The sequence below is a fragment of the Ranitomeya imitator genome, chromosome 7 (assembly GCF_032444005.1).
Source record: "Ranitomeya imitator isolate aRanImi1 chromosome 7, aRanImi1.pri, whole genome shotgun sequence".
NCBI classification, from domain to species: Eukaryota; Metazoa; Chordata; class Amphibia; order Anura; family Dendrobatidae; genus Ranitomeya; species Ranitomeya imitator.
In genome coordinates this window covers 42,453,957-42,479,692 of record NC_091288.1, presented here as the reverse complement: position 1 = coordinate 42,479,692, position 25,736 = coordinate 42,453,957, and the positions used below count along the sequence as shown (strand labels likewise).

The 25,736-nt window shown below is 44.5% G+C and overlaps 1 protein-coding gene across 6 annotated transcripts in view; it reads right to left on the bottom strand.

Annotated features, from left to right (window-relative positions):
- DYNC1I2 (dynein cytoplasmic 1 intermediate chain 2) overlaps positions 1-25,736 on the bottom strand; it is a 135,756-nt gene that overhangs the window by 18,634 nt on the left and 91,386 nt on the right. For all 6 annotated transcript variants that reach the window (XM_069733138.1, XM_069733133.1, XM_069733135.1 and 3 more), the window contains 8 exons: positions 21,789-21,878; positions 20,830-20,992; positions 20,623-20,722; positions 18,700-18,825; positions 9,924-10,070; positions 9,425-9,538; positions 7,002-7,135; positions 671-815 (listed from right to left, as the gene is read on the bottom strand). In XM_069733138.1, the coding sequence (XP_069589239.1) occupies positions 671-815; positions 7,002-7,135; positions 9,425-9,538; positions 9,924-10,070; positions 18,700-18,825; positions 20,623-20,722; positions 20,830-20,992; positions 21,789-21,878 (1,019 nt within the window). The remainder of the gene's footprint in view (positions 1-670; positions 816-7,001; positions 7,136-9,424; positions 9,539-9,923; positions 10,071-18,699; positions 18,826-20,622; positions 20,723-20,829; positions 20,993-21,788; positions 21,879-25,736) is intronic.

The following is a 25,736-nucleotide window of genomic DNA, read 5'->3' as shown; positions in this document are numbered from 1 at the left end:
ATGTAGATAGGAGACTAGTGTTTATCCATCTGATGGTGCCGATTTGCACAAGGAAGGAAGAAAATATTTGCAGGGTTCAAACGGTGGGGAGGGTCATAAAGAACTGTTTCAGACAAGAAGTGGTGAGAACTATTGGGGAGTTGAGAGAAATATTATTAACGGATTAATATCCTTACCCACAACTAGCTCCATGCCTAGAAGTTTTGGTGTTGGTCCATTTTTTTCAACCAATGGTAACGTAGTCTTTAGGGTAGGGGCTGTCAGGCAAAAGTCTACCAACTGGTCCAGTAGTAATGGGAAGAAGAATAACAGTTTTCGGCCAGAACACAGGCAGTAACTCCGCATCCGTACAGGTCAAGCAATGCAGAGATTTTACAACAGTTTATCGGAATACAGATCTAAGAATTGTGGCTTTTACATCCACATGCACATGCATTGTGCTCACTCTTAGGCTGCCGTCACACTAGCAGTATTTGGTCAGTATTTTACATCAGTATTTGTAAGCCAAAACCAGGAGTGGGTTATAAATACAGAAGTGGTGCAGATGTTTCTATTATACTTTTCCTCTATTTGTTCCACTCCTGGTTTTGGCTTACAAATAGTGATGTAAAATACTGACCACATACTGCTAGTGTGACAGCAGCCTTACATATAAAATATCTAAATTTACCTTTGTTGTCCACAGTTTTACTGTCCAATCGAAGGAGGAGGTGACGAAAAGGTGAGAGAAGTCCACGGCTCCCACAGCAGAGTGGCAGTGGATCCCGGTGATTGGTCCTTGATGTCCTTCAAACATTTCACTTATACCGGCTTTGCTACGAAACAAGATATGAAAATAAAAATAAAATCTTTCAGAGAATTGAGGGTTTACATGCTAGTATGTGTGCATATTTTTATTTAGACGTGTTTTGAAAAATATTTTTTTTTAACATTTAGGAACCAATGAAGAAGCAATACCAGCAAAATATTTTGGGGTCACCACCTCATTAACACAGACCTTTAGATGCACTGCCCCATCTGCTGCTATTCCTGTTTTCTCTAGTAGCCTTCCACGACAGCCACCAGGAGGTTGTCTCCATTCCCTAATGGGGGACAGGAAGCACAAGAGGTTAAAAACCCCTCCCACCTCCCATTAACCAGTGTCTTTCCTGTCCCCCATGGGGCATGGAGAGGTTCCTGGTGCGCTGCTGCGGCGGCTCTAAGCAGAGTACCTGTATTAATTTTCTTGCCGGGCACTTAAGGTCGGGCCCCCCGCGGCTTCCTCCTGCGCTGTGCCTCCCGTCTCCTCGGGATTCTGGGACCGCATTCCCCGGCCTCCTGCGTCCTCTTGCGGGGATAAAGCTGGTCGGGGTGCCCGCCGGAGGCCTCCCTGAGCTCTCCGGCGTTTCCCCCTCCAGCGCGCGCTGTTCGGCGACCCGGAAGTCAGGTGACGCTCCACTTCCGGGTCGGCGCTCCTGTGCAGGAGCGATACAGGCCAGAGAGATGGATTACCTCGCACGCCTGCCTGGGACTCCGGAGGGGGAGGGGCGGCTAATTGCCACGCGCTGGTGCAGGCTTATTTTCTACATAAGCTGCGAAGACGTCTCAGGTAAGCTGCTGTAAGCATGGATGCGTCTTGCCCTGCAGCTGCAGAGCCCAGCGCTCCCCAAGCCCTAGTAAGTACGGCAGAGGGGGTCCCATTTAAAAACACATTTTTTAATATACCTTTTCTTACACGGCTTCCTCTCTCATTACAGGGAGTCAAGCCTGGCCCTAAAAACATTACTAAGCGCAAATGTGCCACCTGTAATGTAAAAATGGGAAGATGGTTTACCCCGTAAATCTGTGGAAATTAGGAAATACCTTTTTTCCTCTGAATATATTGAGGAATTGGTATCTGCAGTGAGGAACACTATGGGGCTAAAAGAGGAATCAGTTCCTCAGTCTATACAAGACGAACTGTTCGGCATACATACTGAAAAACAACCCGGGTTCCCCGTCCATAAAAGCATAATTGATATGATTAATAATGAATGGGAATTGCCTGAGAAACGGCTAACAACGCCTCCAGACTTTAAGCATCGGTTCCCTCTTGAGGAGGACCTAATAAAATGGGACATTCCAAAAATTGATGTCCAGGTGGCTAGAGTGGCTAAAAAGACGGCTCTGCCGTTCGAGGATTCCTCCCAATTAAAAGACCCCTTGGATAGGAAGATTGAGAGTCTTCTCAAAAAATCCTGGGAAACGTCTACCTCAGCCCTCAGATACAATATAGCATCCACCTGCGTGGCCCGCTCTCTCTTCCGTTGGATACAAGAGTTAGAAAGCCACATCTCTCAGGGTACCCCAAGAGAGGAGGTACTGGACTCTTTGCCTATCTTACACAGGGCAACAGGTTTCCTTGCAGATGCCTCACTGGAATCTATCCGGGTGGCCGCCAGATCCTTGGTCCAGACAAATTCAGCCAGAAGAGCTCTCTGGTTAAAGATGTGGAGCGGAGACGTTACGTCAAAAATAAAACTGTGTTCTATTCCCTTTAAGGGTGACTACGTGTTTGGGCCCTCCTTAGATGACATCTTAGAGAAAGCCACAGACAGAAAGAAAACCCTTCCTGAACAGAGACCTCCCAGGAAGCGTTTTTTTCGACCCTCCCAGCCCCAGCCCTCCCAGGGTAAAGGGAAAGGAAAGACCGGGAGGTGGAGTTATGCTAAAGGGAAGCCTAAGAACATCCTTATTCCCCAACAAACACAACAAGAAAAGCAATGACTCCGATCCGGTGGGGGGGAGGCTTTCGAACTTCGTTCACAGTTGGCAGAATATCTCCAACAGCCCCTGGGTGGTGAGTGTAATCCAACAGGGTCTACTGATAGAGTTCGATGCGCCTCCTCCCAGGATCTTAAGAGTCACCTCCCCGTCATCTCGGGAGACTCAAAAGTTGATGATGGCTGGAATACAGGACTTGCTAGACTCAAGAGCTATATCCATAGTCCCGGTGAACGAGCAAGGGGAAGGACACTATTCCCGTATCTTCATGATAAAAAAGCCTTCCGGGCAATCTCGTATTATAATAAATATGAAAGCTCTCAACAAATACATAACCTACCGCAAGTTCAAGATGGAATCAGTAAAAACAGCCATCCCTCTAATAGCTCCTCATTCATATATGGCAACAATAGACCTCAAGGATGCCTATTTCCATATTCCAATACATCCTCGGCACAGGAAATACCTGAGATTTGAGGTCCAATTCAACCAAAAAATCTTACATTTCCAGTACAATGTTCTCCCCTTCGGGATCTCCTCAGCCCCAAGGGTGTTTTCCAGAGTCATGGCGGAAGCAGTTGCCCATATCAGGAGCCAAGACATCGCTATAGTACCATACTTGGACGACCTGTTAATAATTGGTCCTTCCGCCGAAGTTCTCAATCAGAGAATTTCCAAAACTCTGAACATCTTACAGCTTTTGGGTTGGATTCCAAATCTAAAAAAGTCTCAGCTATCACCATCAAAGGTGAGGAAATTCCTCGGAGTCCTCTTGGATTCAGAAGGTCAAAAATCCTTCCCACCAGAGGAACATCGGATGAATCTAATTTCCAAGGTCTCACACTTCAGGAAACAACGTTCTCCGACCTTACGGGTTGCGATGTCTCTTCTGGGTTCGATGACGGCCTGTATACAATCAGTCCAGTGGGCTCAGAGCCACTCCAGAGTTTTGCAGGCGCACATCTTAGGGAACTGGAACGGGAATCCAAATTCCCTAAACAGAAGAGTTTACACTCCAGGGAAGGAAAAGCCTCGTTAACCTGGTGGGCGATCCAATCAAACCTACTGAAGGGGGTCGACTGGGTGCAAGATCCGCTAATTACAGTAACAACGGACGCCAGTCAAAAAGGTTGGGGAGCAGTGGTCTCGCAAATTCCATTCCAGGGTCTCTGGAATCAGAAGGAAAGCTCCGGTTCCTCCAACTCCAGAGAACTGTTGGCAGTGGAGAGGGCCCTTCTGGCAGCCAGCAGTCTCGTTATAGGTCAACATGTCAGAGTGTACTCGGACAATATGACGACTGTTGCGCATCTAAAACACCAGGGAAGTCCAAAGTTCAACCAACTAAGAGCAATATCAAACAGAATATTTTGCTGGGCAGAGAAACATCTCTCACTTTCAGCGATACACCTCAAGGGGTCGGTGAACGTTCAGGCAGATCGCCTAAGTCGTCACGTCTTGCATCCAGGAGAGTGGAGCCTGAAGGCGGACGTTTTCAAAATGTTGACAGACAGGTGGGGTCTTCCCGATATAGACCTTCTAGCGTCCAGCCAGAATGCACAAGTCGATAACTACTTCTCCCTAAACCCCAAGGACAGGTCTCAAGGAGTAGACGCCTTTGCTCATACTTGGAGGTTCCATCTAGCATACGGGTTCCCTCCAATACCGTTACTTGCGAAGACCCTCCGGAAGATCCGGGACGATCAGGTCCAGACTATCTTAGTAGCTCCAGCATGGCCGAAGAGCTGAAGGTGGACGGTCCAGTGTTTCTTCAAGTATCAGAAGATCTCCTCTGCCAGGGCCCCTTTTATCATCCAGAACCACAGAAGTTCAAACTGGCAGCCTGGCTATTGAAGCCCAGGTACTAAGAGCTAGGGGCCTTTCAGAGTCGGTAATATCTACTCTACAGAAATCTAGAAAACCTATTACCAATGCCATATATGGCAAAATCTGGAATAGATTCTCCTCGTGGTGTCATCCTCATAAACCTGACCCTTTTCATCCTAATATTTCACAAATATTAGATTTTTTACAAAAAGGATTAGAGTTGGGGCTGAAGCCAAGTACCTTGAAAGTTCAAGTGTCAGCCTTAAGTTCCGTCTTTGATCGGGACCTTGCGGGTCATCGTTGGATAAAGAGGTTTATGGTCGCAGCATCAAGACATTGTCCAAGAAGACAAATTTTCGTGCCATCGTGGGACTTAAACATAGTCCTAAAAGGTCTTACGGCTCCTCCATTTGAGCCATTATCATCTTGTTCCTCGCAACTTCTGTCCTACAAGACGGCCTTCTTGGTTGCAATTTCTACCGCAAGAAGAGTAGGGGAAATACAAGCCCTTTCAATAAGAGAGCCTTATCTTACCATAAGAGATGATTCCATTGTGTTCCGTCCAGATCCTTGTTTCCTACCGAAAGTAGTGTCAGAATTTCATCGATCACAGGATATAGTCCTCCCATCGTTCTGTCACAATCCTTCAAATCCGGAAGAACACAGATTCCATACTTTGGATGTACGACGTATAGTGTTATATTACTTAGAACATACTAAATCATTTAGAATTGACAAAAATCTCTTCGTTCATCTTTCTGGCAGAAACAAAGGCAAGAAGGTAGCGAAGAGTACCATTGCCAACTGGATAAAAAAGGCCATTTCTGAAGCATACTCAACTCAGAATATTGCTGTTCCTGCGGGCCTAAAAGCCCATTCCACCAGATCTACTTCTGTCTCTTGGGCTGAAAGGGCTGGCGCTTCATCGGAGCAGATTTGCAGGGCAGCAACATGGTCTTCCCTACACACTTTTACTAAGCATTATAGATTGGACTTCTGGTCCAATCGGGATCTTGCTTTTGGCCGAAAGGTTCTTCAAGCTGTGGTCCCTCCCTAAATACAGAATTGGTTGGCATTCCTCCTGGTGGCTGTCGTGGAAGGCTACTAGAGAAAATAGAATTATTCTTACCGTTAATTCGGTTTCTAGGAGCCTTCCACGACAGCATTAATTCCCTCCCGATGTTCTTGGATATTTTTCTGAGAACCTAAAGGTAACCGGTGCTATGGGTTCTGTTGTAAGTCACTGGTTAATGGGAGGTGGGAGGGGTTTTTAACCTCTTGTGCTTCCTGTCCCCCATTAGGGAATGGAGACAACCTCCTGGTGGCTGTCGTGGAAGGCTCCTAGAAACCGAATTAACGGTAAGAATAATTCTATTATTTTTGTCTATTAGTAGTCGCTTGATACTATACATTGTTTGGGTATATATTTGTTCATACCCTGTAAGTAGCGATGCTATTGTTATACTGGTGGAGTTTGCTCATTACTAGTGATGAACGAATGTGCTTGGATAAGGCGTTATCAGAGCATACTTGGGTGCCTTTGGCGTGCTCGAATAATATGTTCAAGTCCCCACGGCTATATGTTTCGCAGCTGTTCAAAAGCTTCAGCACATGTGGGGATTGCCTGTTAGGATAGCCGTGAGACATGCAGCCGCATATATGAACATTTTTTTATTTATTTTTTTTTAATTGAAAGGTCGGAAGCCATCAACGCCTTTTATTTATAAGATACAAAAATATAAATAATATGGATACTAGATTTTTGGGGGGATGTACTGTCATTTTTTATGCCTATTTTGCAACGGTTGATGAGCGCTCCTGCTGCTACGGTCTTAGTAGCACTTGTCTATATTCATATTTTATTTGGTAAACAATAATTATTTTATGGTAATTAAAAGATTCACCATGTCTGGTTTAATGGGCCACCAAACTGTATTTAGGGAAATGCTTTGTGGGCATAAAAACCTATAAAAAAAAACAAACAAACATGTGCACCATTACTACTTGAGACCTCTTTATCCTTACTTTTCTTTCTATTAAAAAAGGGTGGGGTGTCCTAATATTAATATATATATATATATATATATATATATATATATATATATATATATATATATATATATATATATATATATATATATATATATATATATATATATATATATTTTATTTTTTTTTTTTTTTACTTATGTTAAACACTTGAAGGGCAAAAAAAAAATAGAATGAAAGTAAAAAAAAAAAAAAAAGCAGGAAAAGCAGCAGAGGCAGATACAGAGCCGTTCACGTTTTGTATTTTAGTCCTCCCCAAATGGGGAAGTTTCCATTAAATATGTAACCGGAGATTTCTTGCCAATATGTCTGACTTGGATGGGGGTGGGGGGATTTCTTCCTTGTCATCTTTATGAACTGCATGAAGAAAGGATTGAACACTTTACCTTCCATGGCGGCATGCTGTGTAGACAGACCCTTCTTCACTTCCCACCACAAAGTTGTTGACATCTCCCACCGGGAAGGACATACAGGTGACAGCTACAGCTTTCGATTGCTTGTGGACTAACTCCATGCTGTCCTGGAAAGAAGTAGGGAGGCAAAAATAGATTCTGTAATGTGTTCTCCATGCTACATAACGAGTGCCGCTTACAAGATGGCTTACATTTCAGATTTACAAAAGGTTAAATAAAAAGATGCTAAAATAATAAAGAATAAAATCTGGTGGAAAAAAAAAAACAAAGCCAAAAAACCCACACAAACAGGTTAGGCTACTTTCACACTTGCGTCGGTACGGGTCCGTCGCTAAGCGTCGGTGCAATGTACCGCCGCAAGTTGTGAAAATTATGCACGACGTGGGCAGCGGATGCAGTTTTCCGACGTATCCGCTGCCCATTCTAAAGTCCGGGGAGGAGGGGGCGGAGTCAGCCAGAAGGTGAGCTGACAGTCAAGCCTAAAGAGGCTGGTGCTGGGTGGATAAAACAAGCTCTGGAGGCAGTGGTTAAGGAAGTGCTCTGTCATGTCCAGAGCACATAACACCGCTGGCAAAGGCTCATTTCTCGGGAATGCAACACCAGATAGAAGACTTAAAGGTGTCCATGGATTTACATTTCGAAGACCTGCATGACCAAATATGCTGCTTGAGCAGGGGCTGGGTGGTTGATCATACTGACAGGGGACAAAAGCAAAGCTTAAAGGGAATCTCTTATGCTTATCTGCCCATGCTCCACCACTTCATGTCTCATTCACATTTCAATACTGCAGAAAAAAAGACCCGGACTGTTTGAAACTAAAATACCGGTAGTCCTAGAGTTTCTCCAGAAATAGTTTTAAAAGGGAATCTGTAATCAGGTTTTCACCACCAAATCTGAGAGGAGCATAATGTAAAGTCAGAGACCCCGATTCCAGTGATGTGTCACTTACTGGGCTGCCGGCTGTAGTTATGATAAGTGTTATTCTCCATATTCATGAGCTCTGTATAACCCTGCCCACCCCCAACCCCCGATAGGCAACTTTCTGCCTATGCATAGTGTACACAGAAATCTGACACATTGCGTGTGGAGGTTATACACAGCTCAGCATTCAGAGAACTGCTAAATCTGCAGGAGAGAAAATGTGTTTTATCAAAACGGCAGCAACTAGTAAAATAAGTGATACCGCTGGAATCAGGGCCTCTTCCCCTAATTGATGCTGCTCTCAGATGGGGCGTAAAAACCTGGTGACAGATTCTCTTTCATTTTAATGTGACAATATTTTGGGCTTTTTTTAAACTAAGGGGGGGATATTTTGTCTTTTATACAAGATCGTTCTTGGAGAGGGTAAGTTATGTGTAATAGGGACTGGGATATTGGTTTATTAAAAACAGAAAAATATCCTACCAGTAAAAGGAGTACGTCCCTCTAATGTGTAACTGGAACCTACTACTGCTCTTAATGAAATAAACCCCCAATTATTGCAATCAAATGGCTCCCATATCAGAGTCCCAACAAACAGCAGCGCTGACTGACAATTGACTCCTCACTGGGAACACAAAGATGAGCGAAGACGTATATCAAGTGTATCCCGTGACGCGCTGCACAATCAGATTGAATATTCGCTTTTACTTTAGTGCCGATCCCTGGAGGACTGACCATTATCTAGCAGAGTAGGGCAAGTTCAGCATTAGTTGCAGATGTTCGGTACAACAAATAACTAGTAAGAATTCCTTTCCACTAAGGGCTTTTGCTTTCTTTCTGCCTTATTTTCAGGCATTTTTTCACAAGCATTTTTATGCTATTTTAAGTCCTACAGAGAAGTCTATGAGAAAATGATAAAAGTGGCAAAAAAAAATAATTTCACTTTAGTGTGTTTAATATTTCCTACTGACTTTCTGACATCTGGTTTGGAAAAAAAAAGCGCAGGAAAATATTTAATCTGAGTTTCAGTCACTTTCTGCTCCTTTTCTGAAAAAAAGAGGGCTTGGCAATGCAAGAATGGGTATGGTTAAGAGTAAAAGTGGCCGAAAATGTGGCAAAATTGAGGTGCAAAGTTCCAACTAAAATAAAAATCGACCAAGTCCTGAAAACACATTTTATTATGGTTTGGATGACGTCATAATTACAAAACAGAGCGAAGCCTAATAATAAATTAGAATTTGTATCGATAAATCAGCCCCAATGTGTAGAAAAAAACATCCTAAAATACAAAGATTCTTTCAAAAGTTTATTTCTGGAGTGGACAAATATTAGTGAGTTGATTGGTTTGACACGGACTCTATAACAATACAAGCAAAAAAGGCCCGACAAACCGTCCAGCTGAAAATACGGAATTCGAGGTTTTGTTTTTTTACTGTTTTTTTCCTTTTTTAAATGATTCTTAATTGTGGACTTACCTGCGGCTGAGAGAGCATATCAAGGCTCCAAGAACAGATCTTGCCATCTGTTGATATACTGATCAAATTGTGGGCGTTCTGTGTGCCAACCACATTAACACAGTACACCGGGTGCTAAAAGAGAAATATATTTATTGTTCAATTAACATGTTATGCCTTTAGTGATTTATCAACAAATTTATACACGGTACATTAATACCCAAAAATATTAATGAGAATTTAAAATCCACCTTCCCATTGCTTTGCTTTACTTTTGAAGCAGAACCATAACTAAATATGTGATTTATTTGGGTTTTTTTTAATCCCCAGAATAGACTCGTGGTATACAGAATCTTCAATTTTGTGCACATTTTTTAACTATCTAAATTCTGTATTTAAAAAATTCCAGTATAACAACTATTCAATTATTAAATAAAAATGTTACTTTTTTTAATTCTGTGTCTAATAACTGGATATGGCTCCTGAAGGACGGATGTATCCCAATCGATTTATCCCTTACCGTGTGAGCAGCGGCAGATAGCGGTGTCCTCTGGACCGGCGTCCTCTTGTTACTTCGATTGTCCCACAAGACAATTTGGCCTGAATATGTCCCACCAACTACCAGGTTGGGGTGAAACTTTGCAAAAGCAGCAGACATAACTGCAGACTAGAAAAAAAACAAACCACAAATGTACCATCAAAACAGTAGCTAAAATTTAACAGGCTTATTTAAAGAATCTTAAAGGGTTGTCCTATTTCGTATACTTATGGTTTACCCATCCACAGGGCACATAATAAATGTCTGACAGTTATAGGTCCCAATGCTGGGAAGAGCATCTATCTGAAGAACAGGGCCCAGTCGCGTGCCCCGGGAACGGAAAACTTGAAATATTGTGGTATGTGCTGTGTCCTACCATTGACAATAAATGGCATGTGTTATCAGAACATTTCCTATTTTTTAAATTAGATTTTTTTGTTAAATGTATTCTTAAATTATTTTTTTTAAATTTTCATCTTACACTGACCTTTATGCTTTATACTAAACTCACGTTTCCCAATTCCTGGTCTACAAAAGGAGATTTTTGTGTACTCACCGTAAAATATCTTTCTCTAGCCTCTAATTGGGGGACACAGGACCATGGGTGTTATGCTGCTGTTCACTAGGAGGCGACACTATGCATAATCTGAAAAAGATTAACCGTGGCTCCTCCTCTGCAGTATACACCCCTGGACGACGTCAGCCTTCTCCAGTTTTGTGCAAAAGCATTAGGAGGAACGTAACATGCATAACCATGCCTATAAGAAGGCCATTATGTACGAGCTCAAAGAACAATATGAGAACTCAACAGTAACAACGGCCCGTAAAGGGCAACAGGGTGGGATCTGTGTCCCCCAATTAGAGGCTAAGAGAAAGAGATTTGAAGCAATGGACGAATATTGTGTAGACAGGCCCCTACACTTGGGGCACCGTCGCCTGCAGAAAACATCTACCCAGGCTCACATCCGCTGAGGACTGGGTATGAACCCTGTAGTGTTTAGTAAACGTGTGTAGGCTAGTCCAAGTGGCCGCCTTACACACTTGTTGTGTCGAATGGCCCAGGAGGCCCCTACCGCCTGTGTAGAGTGTGCCGTAATACCGGCTGGAAGAGGAGAATTCTAAAGGCGGTAGGCCTCTTGTATGCTGGATGTGATCCACCTGGCAAGGGTAGCTTTGGAAGCTGGCAGACCCTTGCAGCCACCTTCCGAAAGAAGGAAAAGAGAATCAGACCTCCGGAAGGACGCAGTCCTAGACACATATATACACAATGCCCTGACGAGGTCAAGCGTATGCAGAGCCTTCTCCACTCTATGAACCGGGACCGGACAAAGGGAAGGCAGAGAAATTTCCTTATTGAGGTGGAAGTTGGACACAACCTTCGGAAGGAAGGATGGGACCCTACGAACGACTACCTTGTCCTGGTGAAAAACCAGAAAAGGCCGTCTGCAGGAGAGTGCTGTCAGTTCAGACACCCTGAGTAGCGAGGTGATTGCCACCAGGAAAAACCACCTTCTGGGATAGAAGGCGGAGCGGGACCTCCTTAAGGGGATCGAAGGGTGGTTCCTGCAATGCTAGTGACCTAGTGGTCGTCTGTTGGGGGGAACAAATGGGGAAACCCCCTAAAGAAATGTCCTTACTTGCGGCTTGGTAGCAATGCGCCTTTGAAAAGGCACTGAGAGGGCTGACACCTGGCTCTTAAGCGAGCCCAGGGACAGCCTAGCCTCCAGACCCGATTGAGGAAAACCAAGTAGTTTGGGGAGGGAGTAAGGGAATGGGGTCTGGCCACAAGATTTGCACCAAGTTAAGAAAGCTTTCCAGGTACGGTAATAGATCTTGGCAGAGGCTGGCTTCCTTGCCCTGATCATGGTCCTAATGACATCTGGCGAGAGCCATACCTGGGTTAGAACCCAGGTTTCAAAGGCCACGCCGTCAAATTGAGGGCCCCTGAGTTCTGGTGGTAGACCGGGCCTTGTGATAGAAGGTCCGGGCGGTCGGGGAGGCGCCAGGGGGCATCTGCTGTAAGTTGTACGATGTCGGCGTATCATCTACGTCTGGGCCAGTCCGATGCGATTAGGATGATAGGAACTCCCTCTTGCTTGATCTTCCTCACCACTCTGGATATCAGGGGGAGAAGTGGAAAAATGTCCAGAAGCTGGAACTGGGTCCAGTTCTGAACCAGAGCGTCTGCTCCGAGCGACCATGGATCATTTGTTCTGGCCATGAAGTTGGAGACCTTGGCATTGAAGTGGGATGCCATTAGGTCCACTTCCGGGGTCCCCCAGCGATGGCAGATCTGGCGAAAAATTTCGGGATGAAGAGACCACTCTCCCAAGTTTATTCCTTGTCGGCTGATGAAGTCTGCTTCCCAGTTGTCCACACCCGGAATGTGGACTGCCGAGAGAACCGACCCTGTGTCCTCTTGCCCAGTGGAGGATGTGTGACACTTCTCGCATCTCCTGGGTACTGCGGGTTCCCCCTTGGTGATTCACATATGCCACAGCCGTGGCATTGTCCGACTGTACTCTGATGCGAGAGGCTGCCAGTAAGTGATGGAAGGCCCTCAATGCCAGGAGGATGGCACGAATTTCCAGGATGTTGATGCCTGGGCATGGTCGCTTTCCCCGGGGGCCACTTGCCCTGTGGTGTAGGAGCACCGCACCCCAACCCGTCAGGCTCGCATCGGTGGTCAAAACCTTCCAGTGACCTGTGAGAAAGGATTTCCCCTTTGCTAGAGAGGTTGGCTTGAGCCACCAGTGCAGGGATCTCCTGGTTGACGACGCTAGCCGGAACTCCCTGTCGAGAAAGGGTTCTTTCCCAGGACTTGAGGATGGCTAGTTGGAGAGGCCTGAGGTGAAACTGGGCAAATGGGACCGCTTCTATTGCTGTCCTCATCCTGCCGAGGACTCTCATGGCAAACCGGAGAGATCAACGGGGTTTGCGGAGGAGGGTGCGAACTCCTAGGCTGAGAGCCAGTGCCTTGTCCTTGGGAAGGAGCACTAGACCCCTGGAGGTGTTGAATAGCATTCCCATGAAGGTCAGAGACTGACTCGGGGTTGGTGACTTTTGTAGGTTGAGTAACCAGCCCATGTGACTCAGAGTGTCGGTTGTGATTGAGACGCTGAGCTCGCAGTCCTTGAAGGTGGGAGCCTTGATAAGTAGATCGTCCAGGTATTAAACGACTACTATGCCTCTGGAGTGCAGGACGTCCATGGTGGCTGCCATGACTTTGGTGAACACTCTGGGAGCCGTGGCAAGTCCGAACGGGAGAGCCACGAACTGGTAGTGGTCCTGGTCGATTGCGAACCTGAGAAATCTCTGATGGGTGGCTGCAATAGGTATATGCAGGTATACGTCTTGTAGGTCTATGCAGGCGAGATATTCTCCTTTCTCCATGGATGCGATGAGGGACCAAAGGGACTCCATGCGGAAGTGACGGACCCGTACATATTTGTTGAGTTGTTTTAGCTCCAATATGGGCCACACACTGCCTCCTTTCTTGGGAACTACGAATAGATTGGAGTAGAACCCTCGGAAGCGCTCGGACGTGGGGACCGGTACTATGACCCCTGCTTGAAAAGGCGAGGAGACCGCTTGGTGGAAGGCACGAGCCTTGGCTGGTGGTTTTGGGGGGACAGAGAGGAAGAATCAGTCTGGTAGGTTGGAGGTGAACTCTATCTTGAAGACTCATCTCTTCCGACAAGCCTACAGCCTGCAGTGATCCTCAACCTACTGAACAGCCGCACAGCCAGCTCTTCCCTCTCCTAGTGTATCCTCACCCACCCCCTGCAGACTGTGAGCCCTCGCGGGCAGGGTCCTCCCTCCTTATGTACTCGTGTGCCTTGTTATCTGCTCATGTTTAATGTATTTGTCTATATTTGCCCCGTATTCACATGTAAAGCGCCATGGAATAAATGGCGCTATAAAAATGTATAATAATAATAATAATAATCTTGTATCCAGAAGACACTAGTTCCCTGACCCACCTGTCTTCTGTAATAGGCAGCCAGACGAAGATAGAGCAAAAGTCGGCCGCCTACGGGTGTGGTGTCTTCCGGAGTCCGTGAGTCATGATGAGGAGAAAGTCTGAGATATTCCTCCTTGGGCTTAGACTGGCCTGCTTTTGACTGCCAGGTCTTGTCCGACCTTTGCGTTGAACGTGAGTTTTCCCTGCGTGGGGAACGGTTACGATTTTGTGCTGGATGCGAGACGGACCAGCCCGAGGAGTTCCGAAAGGATCGGAATCGAGTTTGGTTACGCTTCTTCTAAGTGCGATTAGGTTTCAGTTGGGGAAGAGAGGTACTCTTACCCCCGGTGGCGTTGGATATCATCGTGTCCAACTTTTCACCGAAAAAGTTGCCCACTGAGGTAGGGGAGGTGCGTGAGGGACTTCTTTGAGGCTGTGTCCTCTTTCCATTCCCGCAGCCAGAGGATACGCTGAATTGTGATGGCGTTTGATGCTATCCCCGCTACACCCCTTGCTGAATCCAGAGCCGCATGAAGCATGTAATCTGCTACAACTGCTATTTGAACCGCTTCGTCCGACAGCTCAGGAGCGGATGCTTGGAGGCCAGCTTGTAAATTTGTGGCCCAGGCCAGAATGGCCTTGGCAGCCCAAACTGAAGCGAACGCGGGAGCCAGGGATGCCCCTGCAGCCTCGAAAATTGAACGAACCATGCGTTCTACCTGCCGGTCTGCTGCATCCCTGAGGGTTGAGCTATTTGGCAGTGAAAGGCGGGTCTGTGCTGATTGCCTAGAGACTGGGGGGTCCACTTTTGGTGGATCTGTCCATTCCTTTATGTCCTTCTGTGGGAAGGGGTACTTGCCTCCAGATATTTGCGATTAGCGAACTTCTCAGGCTGTGAGAGCCGCTTTTTAATGATCGCCTTAAACTCTGGGTGGTTAGAGAAAACCTTAGGCGGCTGCAGAAGTCCTTCAAAGGAAATCTTGTGTTCTGGGGCCTCTGGTGGCGGATCAGAAATGTCCAGCACTCGATGGATGGAAGAGATTATGTCCTCAACTAGCGCAGTATTGCTAGGGGGGATTGGGATCAGGGACCCCTCAGTTTCCTTGTCTGAGTCGGAGTCACAGATGCCTTCCAAATCCTGTGTATCACTGAGGCGTCCCCTGCTGGGTGAGCTGGGGCGGAGGCCTTCTCTGGTTGGGGTTTGCGGAGATCTGCATTGTCTGCCCCTGGAAGGGGATGGTCTGGATGACCTGGAACTACGATGTCTCTCACTAGAAGGGGATGACCGTGTGCTATGGGATTACGCAGATGGACTTGACCTATGGGTCCGTTTGCGTCCCGACTTAGACGTGGATGTGCCAGGGTCGTCCTGTCCCTGAGTCAAGCTCTCCCTTTGTTGGGTAGCGGTCATAGCCGAGGCATGACTCTGCCGAGCCTGAAGCAATGTGGAGGTTAGATTATCTATAGACTGCGTCATAGATTGCGACATCTGAGTGACCCATTCCGGCGTGGCATTAGGCACCGAAGCATTGGCAGGGGCTTCTTGGTGCTCTGACACAGTAGTCTGGATGCAGTCCTGGCAGTGCGGGTACGTGCTGCCACTGGGGAGAGCGGTCCTTCAGGCTGTGTAGAATGCATAATTGGCATAGTGCACAAAGTGCAGAAGGGCTGGCTATGCAGAGGACCCTACAGGCTATGCAGAGGAACCTATAGGGGGTGTTATAGGAATATGGATTCACAGCCGAGTAAAAAACCCAGCTGTGATCTTACCCCACCAGTTTGCCCCCTAGGTCCAGAGCGCCGAAGATCCACAGTCCTGTGCCGCCCGGAGACTGGCTGGCCTGGTCCTACTGACCGGGAAATGCAGGGTTAATCCTTGTCCTGCAGCAGAAATGGCCGTAGAGAAGAAGAGGAAGGGGGAGAAGGGGGCAGAGAGCTGAAAAAGGGCGGCAAAGCTGTGAAAAAACGTGCCCTTTCTGTCTCTATCCGCCCCCTCTATGACACTGTAGAGTGTCATATTTGTCATCCGGGGGGCGAAGAGGAGGCGGTGGCTTCAGCTAGGCCGAAGCCGCGGCCTAAATTAGATGCCTGATGCCCAGAATGGCTCCAGGCCAGCGCGAAGTCCGGGAGGGGGTCGGATCTGAACTGGACCCCCCGGATTTAAAGGCAGGATAGTGGTGGGTCTATAAGCGGAAGGGGGGCCCTATGAGGGGTCCCCCTGAGGCACTATAGACCTGGTGCTGCCGCAGAGACAGGGGCGCAGGGAGCCCTGTGCCTCTATTGTGCCATGCCTGACTGCACTCCCCCCGGCCCCGACAGCAGCCCGCAGCTGGGCTGGGGTCCCAGGATGCAGCCGCAGTGTGCTGGCCCATTGCTGGGAACTGCAGAGTGCTGCCTGTACAGGCCCCACCTGAGGCGTCTCAACCTAATGCCCCCAGAGGGTGATTAGGGAGGGTGCTGGTGTCACCATCAGGGGGCTTTATCCTCAACCCAGAAACCAAAAGGAATTGGGGAAGGAGGGGGGGTCTCGAACCAGTACCCGAGGGACTGGGGAAGGAGCGGCATGGGAAATAGCCATCTCGACTTCAACCGGGCACCCCGTAATAGGGGGCCGAGGAAGGAACCATGCCGGGAGTCTCGCAGGAGACCCACTTTTCTTCATCTGCAATCCCGTAGGTGGGCCTCCTATGCGACACTAAGCAAAAACTGGAGAAGGATGACGCCGTCCAGGGGTGTATACTGCAGAGGAGGAGCCACGGTTAATCTTTTTCAGATTATGCATAGTGTCGCCTCCTAGTGGACAGCAGCATAACACACATGGTCCTGTGTCCCCAATGAGGCGACAGAGTAAGAGGACTTTTCAGCAGTCTCATTGCCATCATAGGCAGGATTACAATGACAACTCTATACATATCATATAACACAGGATCCACCTATCAATCATAATAGTTGATGTTACAGCTCACCTCCTCCCCCACCCTTCAAAAATAACCCTTGCCCAGATTACAAGATCAGAAAGTTTTTAAAATAAAAAATATATAGAGTCGGCGTCAGTGTTTTGCAGCTAGTGTCTATACGCCCAAAAGAAATAATTCCTAAATTAGATCTAGTGGCTGGTGTAAGAAAAGTGCAAGTGATTTTTTTATATGAAAGAAAAACAAAAAAAAAATAAAAAAAATGTTTAAAAAGGCAAATTGTCCCTCGATTCATGCTGCCCAAACAACAGACAGGAGAACCATTATTTTGTGAAACAGCTCAAAAGAGCTGGCTGAAGACCATAAGGAGAAACCAGACTAGTCTGGCAGGATCTTCCAGGCGCCTCCTCTAGTGATGAGCGAAAGTGGTTGGATAAGGTGTTATCTAAGCATGCTCGCGTGCTGAGTGACTTGCCCGCGTGCTCAAAAAATATGTTCCAGTTCCTGCAGCTGCATGTCTCGCAGCTGTTCAACAGCCACAACACATTCATGGATTGCCTGTTTGTTTGGCAATCCCCACATGTGTTGCGGCTGTTGAACAGCTGCGAGACATGCAGCCGCGGGGACTCAGACATATTATTCGAGCACACCGAAGACACTCTGTTAGCACATGAGCATGCTCAGAAAACACCTTATCCGAGGACGTTCGTTCATCACTAGTCTTTTCCTTGCACCTCTCTAGTTGATTGGCAGGTCTCTCCCAATTTACACGCACAAGAGAGAAGTGTCAATCACCTGGAGTGGTGCACCCTCCCCCTACTCTTTGATCGACACCCGGAGAGTATGCAGAGCAAGCTGTCCAAGGTGCAGGAGGAAGAGTACAGCGAGCGGTGATGACTGACGATGACTGTACGCAAGTGGCTGCAGGGAAAATATCACTTGATTTTCTCCCTGTAACCGCACTTTAGTCTAGACACATCCAAACATATTAAAAAAACATTTCCAGCAGATTTCCCGTATTTCTGCAAATAGGATGTCTTTAGTGCAGATATCTGGTGCAGTCGCGCTCACTTGTGTGGCCTCTCGCCTATCCAGCTGGACTACAAAATATTCCTCTGCTTTCCTGCACAGTTTTACAGCTGCGGCTGAACGACTAACATCTTGTAGCAGTTCCCCACTATTATCAAGTAAAACTATTGCAAATTTTTAAAGAGGCAGAAGAAAAAAAAGAAAAAGAACGGAAAATATAGTTTTTAAACTCAGAAATGTTTAAGGGTTTTTCTCCTATCAGTTTCAGCAAAATTAGCATTTGTCAGTCATCTCTACCGTGCTCTGACAGTAATCTGACAGCTCCGGATTACACGCTACATTTAATCCATCACAATAAACTCAGCAAAATTTGACATCCAGAAAATAGAAGCCGCTCACTTGTTGGCAAACACATTTAAGCTTTTTTCTCTTTATTTCGGATTTCGATCACATTCGGAGCATGTGTTTCCACTTAAACAAGTCTGTTTCCATCTCCTCGGGCCACGCTCTTCTCTTTTAAATGGCCCAAAAACGTATCGTCTGGCATGAGAAAGCGGCGAGGGGTGTTTTTTCTCTCTGGGCCTGGGAAGGCTTGAATTAATAAAAATCAGAGGGGACGTAGCATGCAGGATTTTGGCTTCTCTTTACCATGTGAATAATGTCAGCAGGTCCAGAAGAAAAAAAAAATGTATTTTTTTTTTCTTTCTGAACTGACGAAGGGCTCAATCAACATATGTTTGTAAATGCATGTGGTTTACATAGGGGCAATGAAATGGTTATGATAATTAGTATTAGGGTGCATAGCCCAGCATGAAGGCAAATAATTAGCATAATATGTCTGCTTTCATACCTGGCAGTGAAACACATACTCCGGGGTTGTCTTCTTATATTTCATGTTCCATACGAGAGCCACGCCATCTGGTTCATGCGGGGCGTCCTCGTTGTTGTTGTATGATGCAACCAGCAACTCTGGGTACTGTCAGAGAAATCAGAACATGCGCCGGTATTAAAAGGGGTTGTGCATTTCAGAAAAAGAATAGACCGCTTAGATGATCGCCTGATTCACTCATATATGCCCCTATAATATACCTGCGTTCACTAAGATCGGCCATTATCCCCGATTCACCCATCAGTCCCGGACGCTCCACTCCCATCTCTGTAATGGTCAGAATGTTTCCTGCGCGTGCACTTTAACATTGCGATATGGGAAGGGAGCTGGCTGCCTGGCTCATTTCAATAGCTAAGGCAGGCCCTTTTATATTTGACAGAAAAGGGGTCGGGCTTGACTTCACAAATGAGTCGTACACCAGTCCCCTTTAAAAAGTGCTAAAGTAAATCTACCAGGATCAATGGTCAGACATTGGTGGATATTTGATAACAGAATTAAATTAGTACATTATTTTAGTAATGAGCGAACGTGCTCTGGATTAAGTGTCATCCGGGCATGCTCTAGTGCTAACCGAGTGTCTTCATCGTGCTCCAAAAACATGTTCGAGTCCCCGCGGCTGCATGTCTCATGGCTGTTCTGACAGCCGTAACACATGCAGGGATTGCATAACAAAAAAGGTAATCCCTACATGCATTCCGGCTGTCGAACAGCCATGAGACATGCAGCTGCGGGGACTCAAATATATTATTCGAGCACGCCGAAGACACTCGATTAGCACCTGAGCATGCTCATATAACCTTATCCGAACACTTTCGCTCATCATTAACTGCATCTGGAATGCCTCTAAAATTTTATTTGCCTATAATATATGTACATGTAAATCATCAATATAATTGACGCCACATTATACACCAAAACATATAATGCAGTGCCAAAATAATAAGGCTGCACAGTGCACAGATAATATTTTCCACAATATGGCAGCACGCACAGTTCAAAGTTATTAATTGGCGAGTACCGTAAATAAAAAATTAGGCTAGAGTTACTTATATTAGATTTTTTTTCCTTAAGATTCTTGCACATCCTTTGATGCATCTTGCTCACTAGTCTTTTATTATTATTATTATTATTATTATTATTATTATCATCATTATCCATTATCTCAAAACTTATCTTCATGATAAAAACACTGGCAAGTCTCAAAGAAGTCAACTACAACTGGTGCAATTAAGAGGTTGCAGAATAGTTGATGTTGCTACACAGCCTAAGGCGATTTAGTTAGAAGCCACATTGTTCTCAGATTTTTATTTGTTTTCTTTTTTTTTTTTTTTTAAAGATGCAAAACTCTGCAACAAAACATTGTGATATAACAGTGAGAAGCAAATGTGAAGACTGATGTAAAATCAATTTAAGATAGTAATTAAATTAATGTCTATGACTTAAAAGGGGAAACTAAAAAATTGACCCCAATATTTGACCCTTAAAATGGTTCTAAACACTTCGCATTCCCTTGAAGTTACCTAATGGGTGAATGAAGGGGACAACAGTGAATAGTAGATTACTAAAGGATTCTCCATCATTGGCGTACACGCACATTTATATTATGTATGTCCTTGATGAAGGATCATACAAGGCACATTTCCCTTTGTGCCATCAGTTAGTGTCGTGGATGTCGATCGATTTATCGATCTCCATGACAATATGTGATGGTACAAATAGTAACACACCATTGGGTAACTAGTAACCTGCATTTCTGTTAATCTAGTATTTGGCAAAAACTAAACGTGTGTACAGGTCACGCCAAAAATATCTCCTATGTAAGAAGATGAATTAAAAGATGCAATATCTTCTAAAAGGAAAATGATTCTGGCGCAATCTTCGTACCTGAGAAGACCAGTCCAAGCAGCTGACGACACGATGCTTCGACCAACGCTCATCAAAGAATTGCCTATTCAGCGATAACTTTGCCCCCGCTTGTATTTCCCTGTTAAATACAGAAAACATCAACAATGATTAGCCGGAATGTAAAACGTGCATGACCCTAATTCCACAAGAGAAGATTAGAATGGAGGTTCCGTCTTCCGTAATTACCCTTCTTTCTCTTCCAAGTCTCGGCCGCTGTAATCAAAGAAGATGTTGACTTGCTCAGACAGGGCGCGCTCCACGATTCTTGTGCTGTGGTCAATGAAACTTATAAACTCTTCCGTGTGAACGATCTGCTGTTTCTCCTCTTCTGTGAGCTCGTGTGGGGGGACTGTGGGAATAATGTATAGGATTAATAATCAGAGGATAAATATCACTAATTGCAATAAAAGAAATGCTGCTTGTGCTTTACACATGCCAACCAGATGGAAATAATCTGAGAAAATGGCTCCTTTCACAATGATTATAACCAGGTCGGCAACATATAAGCTTGTGATGGTCATACACATTAGATTTATACAAGTCAAACCTGTTTGTGGCACCTCTTGACTTTTTTCTGATGGTAAATGTCAAAGGAGATGAGGATCGAGCAATGTGTTTGGCACCGGGAGGTGCGGCTTACTCTCCTCTTCCTACTAAAAACACATGCACACTCGACCAAATGGAGCGGGCATGTGTACATAGGAGTCAGGATAGACTGCAGTCAGCCTAGCCTTCATTAAATCTGGGGTTCTATGTCTGACTGGAGATATCCACAATCCGGATTAAGTAACAGTTCGGAGCATTTTCTGAACATTGCCTCCTACAAATTATGGCACAACTGTATCATCCACAAGACCTCGTCCCACCACCTTCAATAAAGCTAAAGCAGAGAGATACCCATAAGTAGCAACGGTTGCACGGTGTCCGGCTCCGACCAACAATGTGTTATACGACCATAAAAACGCACACCCAAAATCACGTGTCATTATGGGATATCGGTGCGACAAGTAGAAAATACTAAATTGTGACCGGACCTTTATACATCACTTGTTTTAGGTTTTTAAGAAAGTGATCGATTGTAAGCCAAAAACTGTCGGGAAGACCCCAAAATACACAAGGACAATAATAATAATATAAGTCATTACGTTCACTTTTCTCTTCCTTCTTCGCAGGTTTCTCCTCTTCAGATGCAGCCGACTGCTTTGGTGCAACAGTTTCCTCTTCATCGTCATCTCCTAGAGATTTAAAAAAAAGAGAAGATACACAATTGTGTTATTTATTACTAATGACCTACAGAAAATTACATTTTTCAATACCATTATAAGGGAGCTAGTCATATTGGAAACCATAATAATGCACTACCTAGGTTAATACGATTAATCCCCAATCCCCACAGTTTTAATCGTGCCCTAAAAACTCATTTGTTCAGACTGGCCTACCGCCTCAATGCATTAACCTAACGATCCCTGTGTGGCCTATTTATAATATCGCATCATGTTCTCATACACTTTATGCAGTATTAGCCCTCTGTGTCTGTACTGCTACATACTTAGGCAGGTAACTGGTTCATGCAGCTTTACATGAACACCTGAGCCTTACACTATGGCTGGTCCGAATAACTAAAGCAATTGTTACCATCCACCTCTCGTGTCTCCCCTTTTCCCCATAGTTTGTAAGCTTGCGAGCAGCAGGGCCCTCATTCCTCCTGGTATCTATTTTGAACTGTGATTTCTGTTATGCTGTAATGTCTATTGTCTGTACAAGTCCCCTCTATAATTTGTAAAGCGCTGCGGAATATGTTGGCGCTATATAAATAAAAATTATTATTATTATTATTATTATAACCACTATACCTGCAGATATAGGGACAGGTAAACTGTGTCACAATGCTGCCCCTCCGCCTTACTGAAGAGCGGCTACCGGGAGGAAACCAACTTATTTCCTCCCGGAAGCAGTCGGATCAGTCATGAGGGTGATTAGCAAATAAAGGGAACGATTATACCTGTCACAACTTTTTCGTTAATGGCCAACTACTAGACATGTGAACATAGCCTTACAGGGATAAACGTTCCCCGTTCTGCCGATTGGTGATAGTCCCAGCGGCTGGACACCTACAGATCACCAAGTTATCACCTATTAACTTGTTTTATGCAGACAAACCGCTTGTGCAGCAGTAGCAATGTATATCAAGGTAGTCAACTATGTGGTTCTTAAGACCTTGTTGTTCCTGACTCCAAAAAGTCTTATCAATATGGCAAATTATCTGGAAAAATCAACCTAAAATGGAGTTGCTCAAACCTCTAAATGGAAACTTTACTTTCAACTATCTTTGCATAAATCAATAGCACATCATTGATTAAGTCGTGTAAAACGACGGGGCACTTAACAATTTTGAGTATTCTAGTCCTATGGCTTATCCTCAAGGCTACCCTTATCTCTGGAAGTAAATGCATACAGACTTTTTAAGGCCTATTCAGACTAGAGCCGCAGCAACAAATGAACATAATGCACAGCAATATAAAAACGACAGTGCTGTGCTCATGTTAAGCCTTTTGTTACTTCTTTTAACTGCGTCAGGGTTCTAAAACTCTGGAGTGCTTAAAATCAGCAACATGTTCATTCTTCACACAGCTTTGTTTGGAAGCGGACAGATCTAAAGAACGATCGGAAAAAAAAACCAAAACAAAAAAAAACAAAAACACAATGATAACCACCAATGAGGTCGCTTCAGGAAAAAAGATCACCGGCTTTTCGTTCCCGATTAGCTTTGCAAAGTAAAACCTTGGTGGCTCTGTCTTTGAAAATAAGATGTCAAGTGAACATACACAAAGAATTTTTGAAAAAGTCATTTTTTTTTAAATTACGCATTTTTTTTTTTTTTTTGCAGCCTTATGATTTGATAATGCAAAGGTTGGATCGTTCCATGCGGATCTGCTTTAAAAAAAAAAAAAAAAGACACCTCGCCACCCCACTTTCACTACCGTAAATGTTTTTCAAACCTCGTCAGAAAAAAAAGAGGCTCAGAAAAGTCCTCATATTAAACAGAAAAATAAATGTCTGAAATATATTGAATAGGAAAAGTTTTCCATGTGTTTCTCAGGAGTATTTAGAGTGGTTCCCATCCTCCCAAAAAAAAAAAAAAAAATTCTCAAACACTTTGTGAACTTAGAATAGAAGCCATTTTTTGGTCTGCTATAAAAGAAAACAGAATGGATCCGTTGTTGGTCTGATGAGGTATCATAATTTTATATTGATGCTTCCCCCTCCAAATATAAAACAATTAAAAGTTTTCTAAATTGGCAGAAAAAAAAATTCCAAAAAACCCTAACAAATGCAACACAAACATTTACTTTTTTTTTTTGCATACTAGAATGATGCGGAATATATACGGTAGGTAAAACACTTGATTTCGAGGTGGCAAATATCGAGCGACTCGGTGGAATATGTAAATACACATGATCGTTGCCAAGCATCCTTGTAACTACAATGTAAATATATTCAGCAGATTGAAATATTATAAGGAGGGGGGGGAAAAAGATGTTTTCCTGCCAGTTCTAATCAGTGAAAACAGCTGCACAAATGTTGCGGCAATCAAAAGACAATGGAGCTACTCAAGAAGTTTTAAATAAGAATGAAGGGCTCAGTAAGGAAACGAGCAGTCATGGGAGGGCCTCCTAATAAGTGGAGCGAATACTTGATCAAAGTAATGATCTCAGCGTTTTTGCACATATGGCATGAATATGAAACATTCAGGTTGCGACGGGTCCGTAAACACACTGAAATATTCATGACCGAGGAGCGGGGCCGAGCGTTTTCATACATATCCACAAATACAAGCTCAATTGTCGCTTCGGCTCCCAATCATCTGCTCTAGGTTTTGCATGTCTGACTTTTTCAATTCTTGTTTTAATAAGCAAAAGGTAGTAAAAAATATGCAAAAAAAAATACAAGAATGAGAAACAAGGCTGCCGACAGATCGACTCTTAGGCCACGTTCACCTAGTGTTAAGATAGTCGTAAGGTTTGTTCACACGTTGCATTTTCTCCCAGGGAGGGGGAGCGTTTACAGTACCAGCAATGTGAATGAGATCTCTGAAATCTCATGTACACGCTGCAATTTTTTCCTTCCTTGTCTGCAGCATGTCAAGATTTTTAATGTTTTTTGCAGCATTTTTACCCATTCAAATGAATGAGAAAAAATATGCAAGTAAAAACATATTGAAAATGGATGTAAAAACGAGTGTATTTCGACAGCATTTCTTCTGCCAACAATCTGCTTTTTCTTGCATCAGAAAAAACTAAACATGTGAATATGACTAAAATAACATTCTAAGCTACAAAAAAAAAAATAATGAAGTTTTCCCAACAGTTCTCTTTCAGCAATAACGAGAAACATCATTTTGGATAAAATCTAAACTCTAAAGTCCATTTTCTTACTTCTATAAAGATCTGTAAAGAGTCCGTAACATTTTTCTTGGTACTCTGTGTGCCGCCATATGGCATCTCCATGAGGCGCCATATTGCGGAGATATTCCCACTTGTCCACTGGATGCAGGATATCAGTTTATGAGAAGGTCTACCTTATATCAGAGGTGCCTTTTCTTCCTTCTTTACTGCATGCTGGCTTCATGGGAGGTCGTAGAGAACGTTATTACGATAGAACGTCATCAAGGAAGAAATACATCAGAAACGCGTTAGGACCCTTTATATTTGCTGATCATTGTGAACGTGCGTTCCAAAAAAAAAAAAACACTTGTTTCAAGATTCATCGGCATGTCTAATCTGGCCAGCAATCACCTGACTGTTGCTCGAATGAATCGAAAAAGGAAAAAAAAATCATTCTGGTTTTGGCTTACAAATACTGTGTGAACGTGGCCTTAAAGTCAAACTTTTTTGTGCAAATACAATTTGTAACTCTTCGATGCCAAAAAACTAGAGTTAAAAGGGATGATACATTCCCGCCTGGACTGTAATGGATCGACACAAAACTCAACAGTAAAGAAACCTCTGGATGAAGGTGAATGGAAAAACAATGAGGTCCTCCAGGCTTTTAAAATCTCCGTACATGTAAAGCCATAACATGGTTGTGTAAAT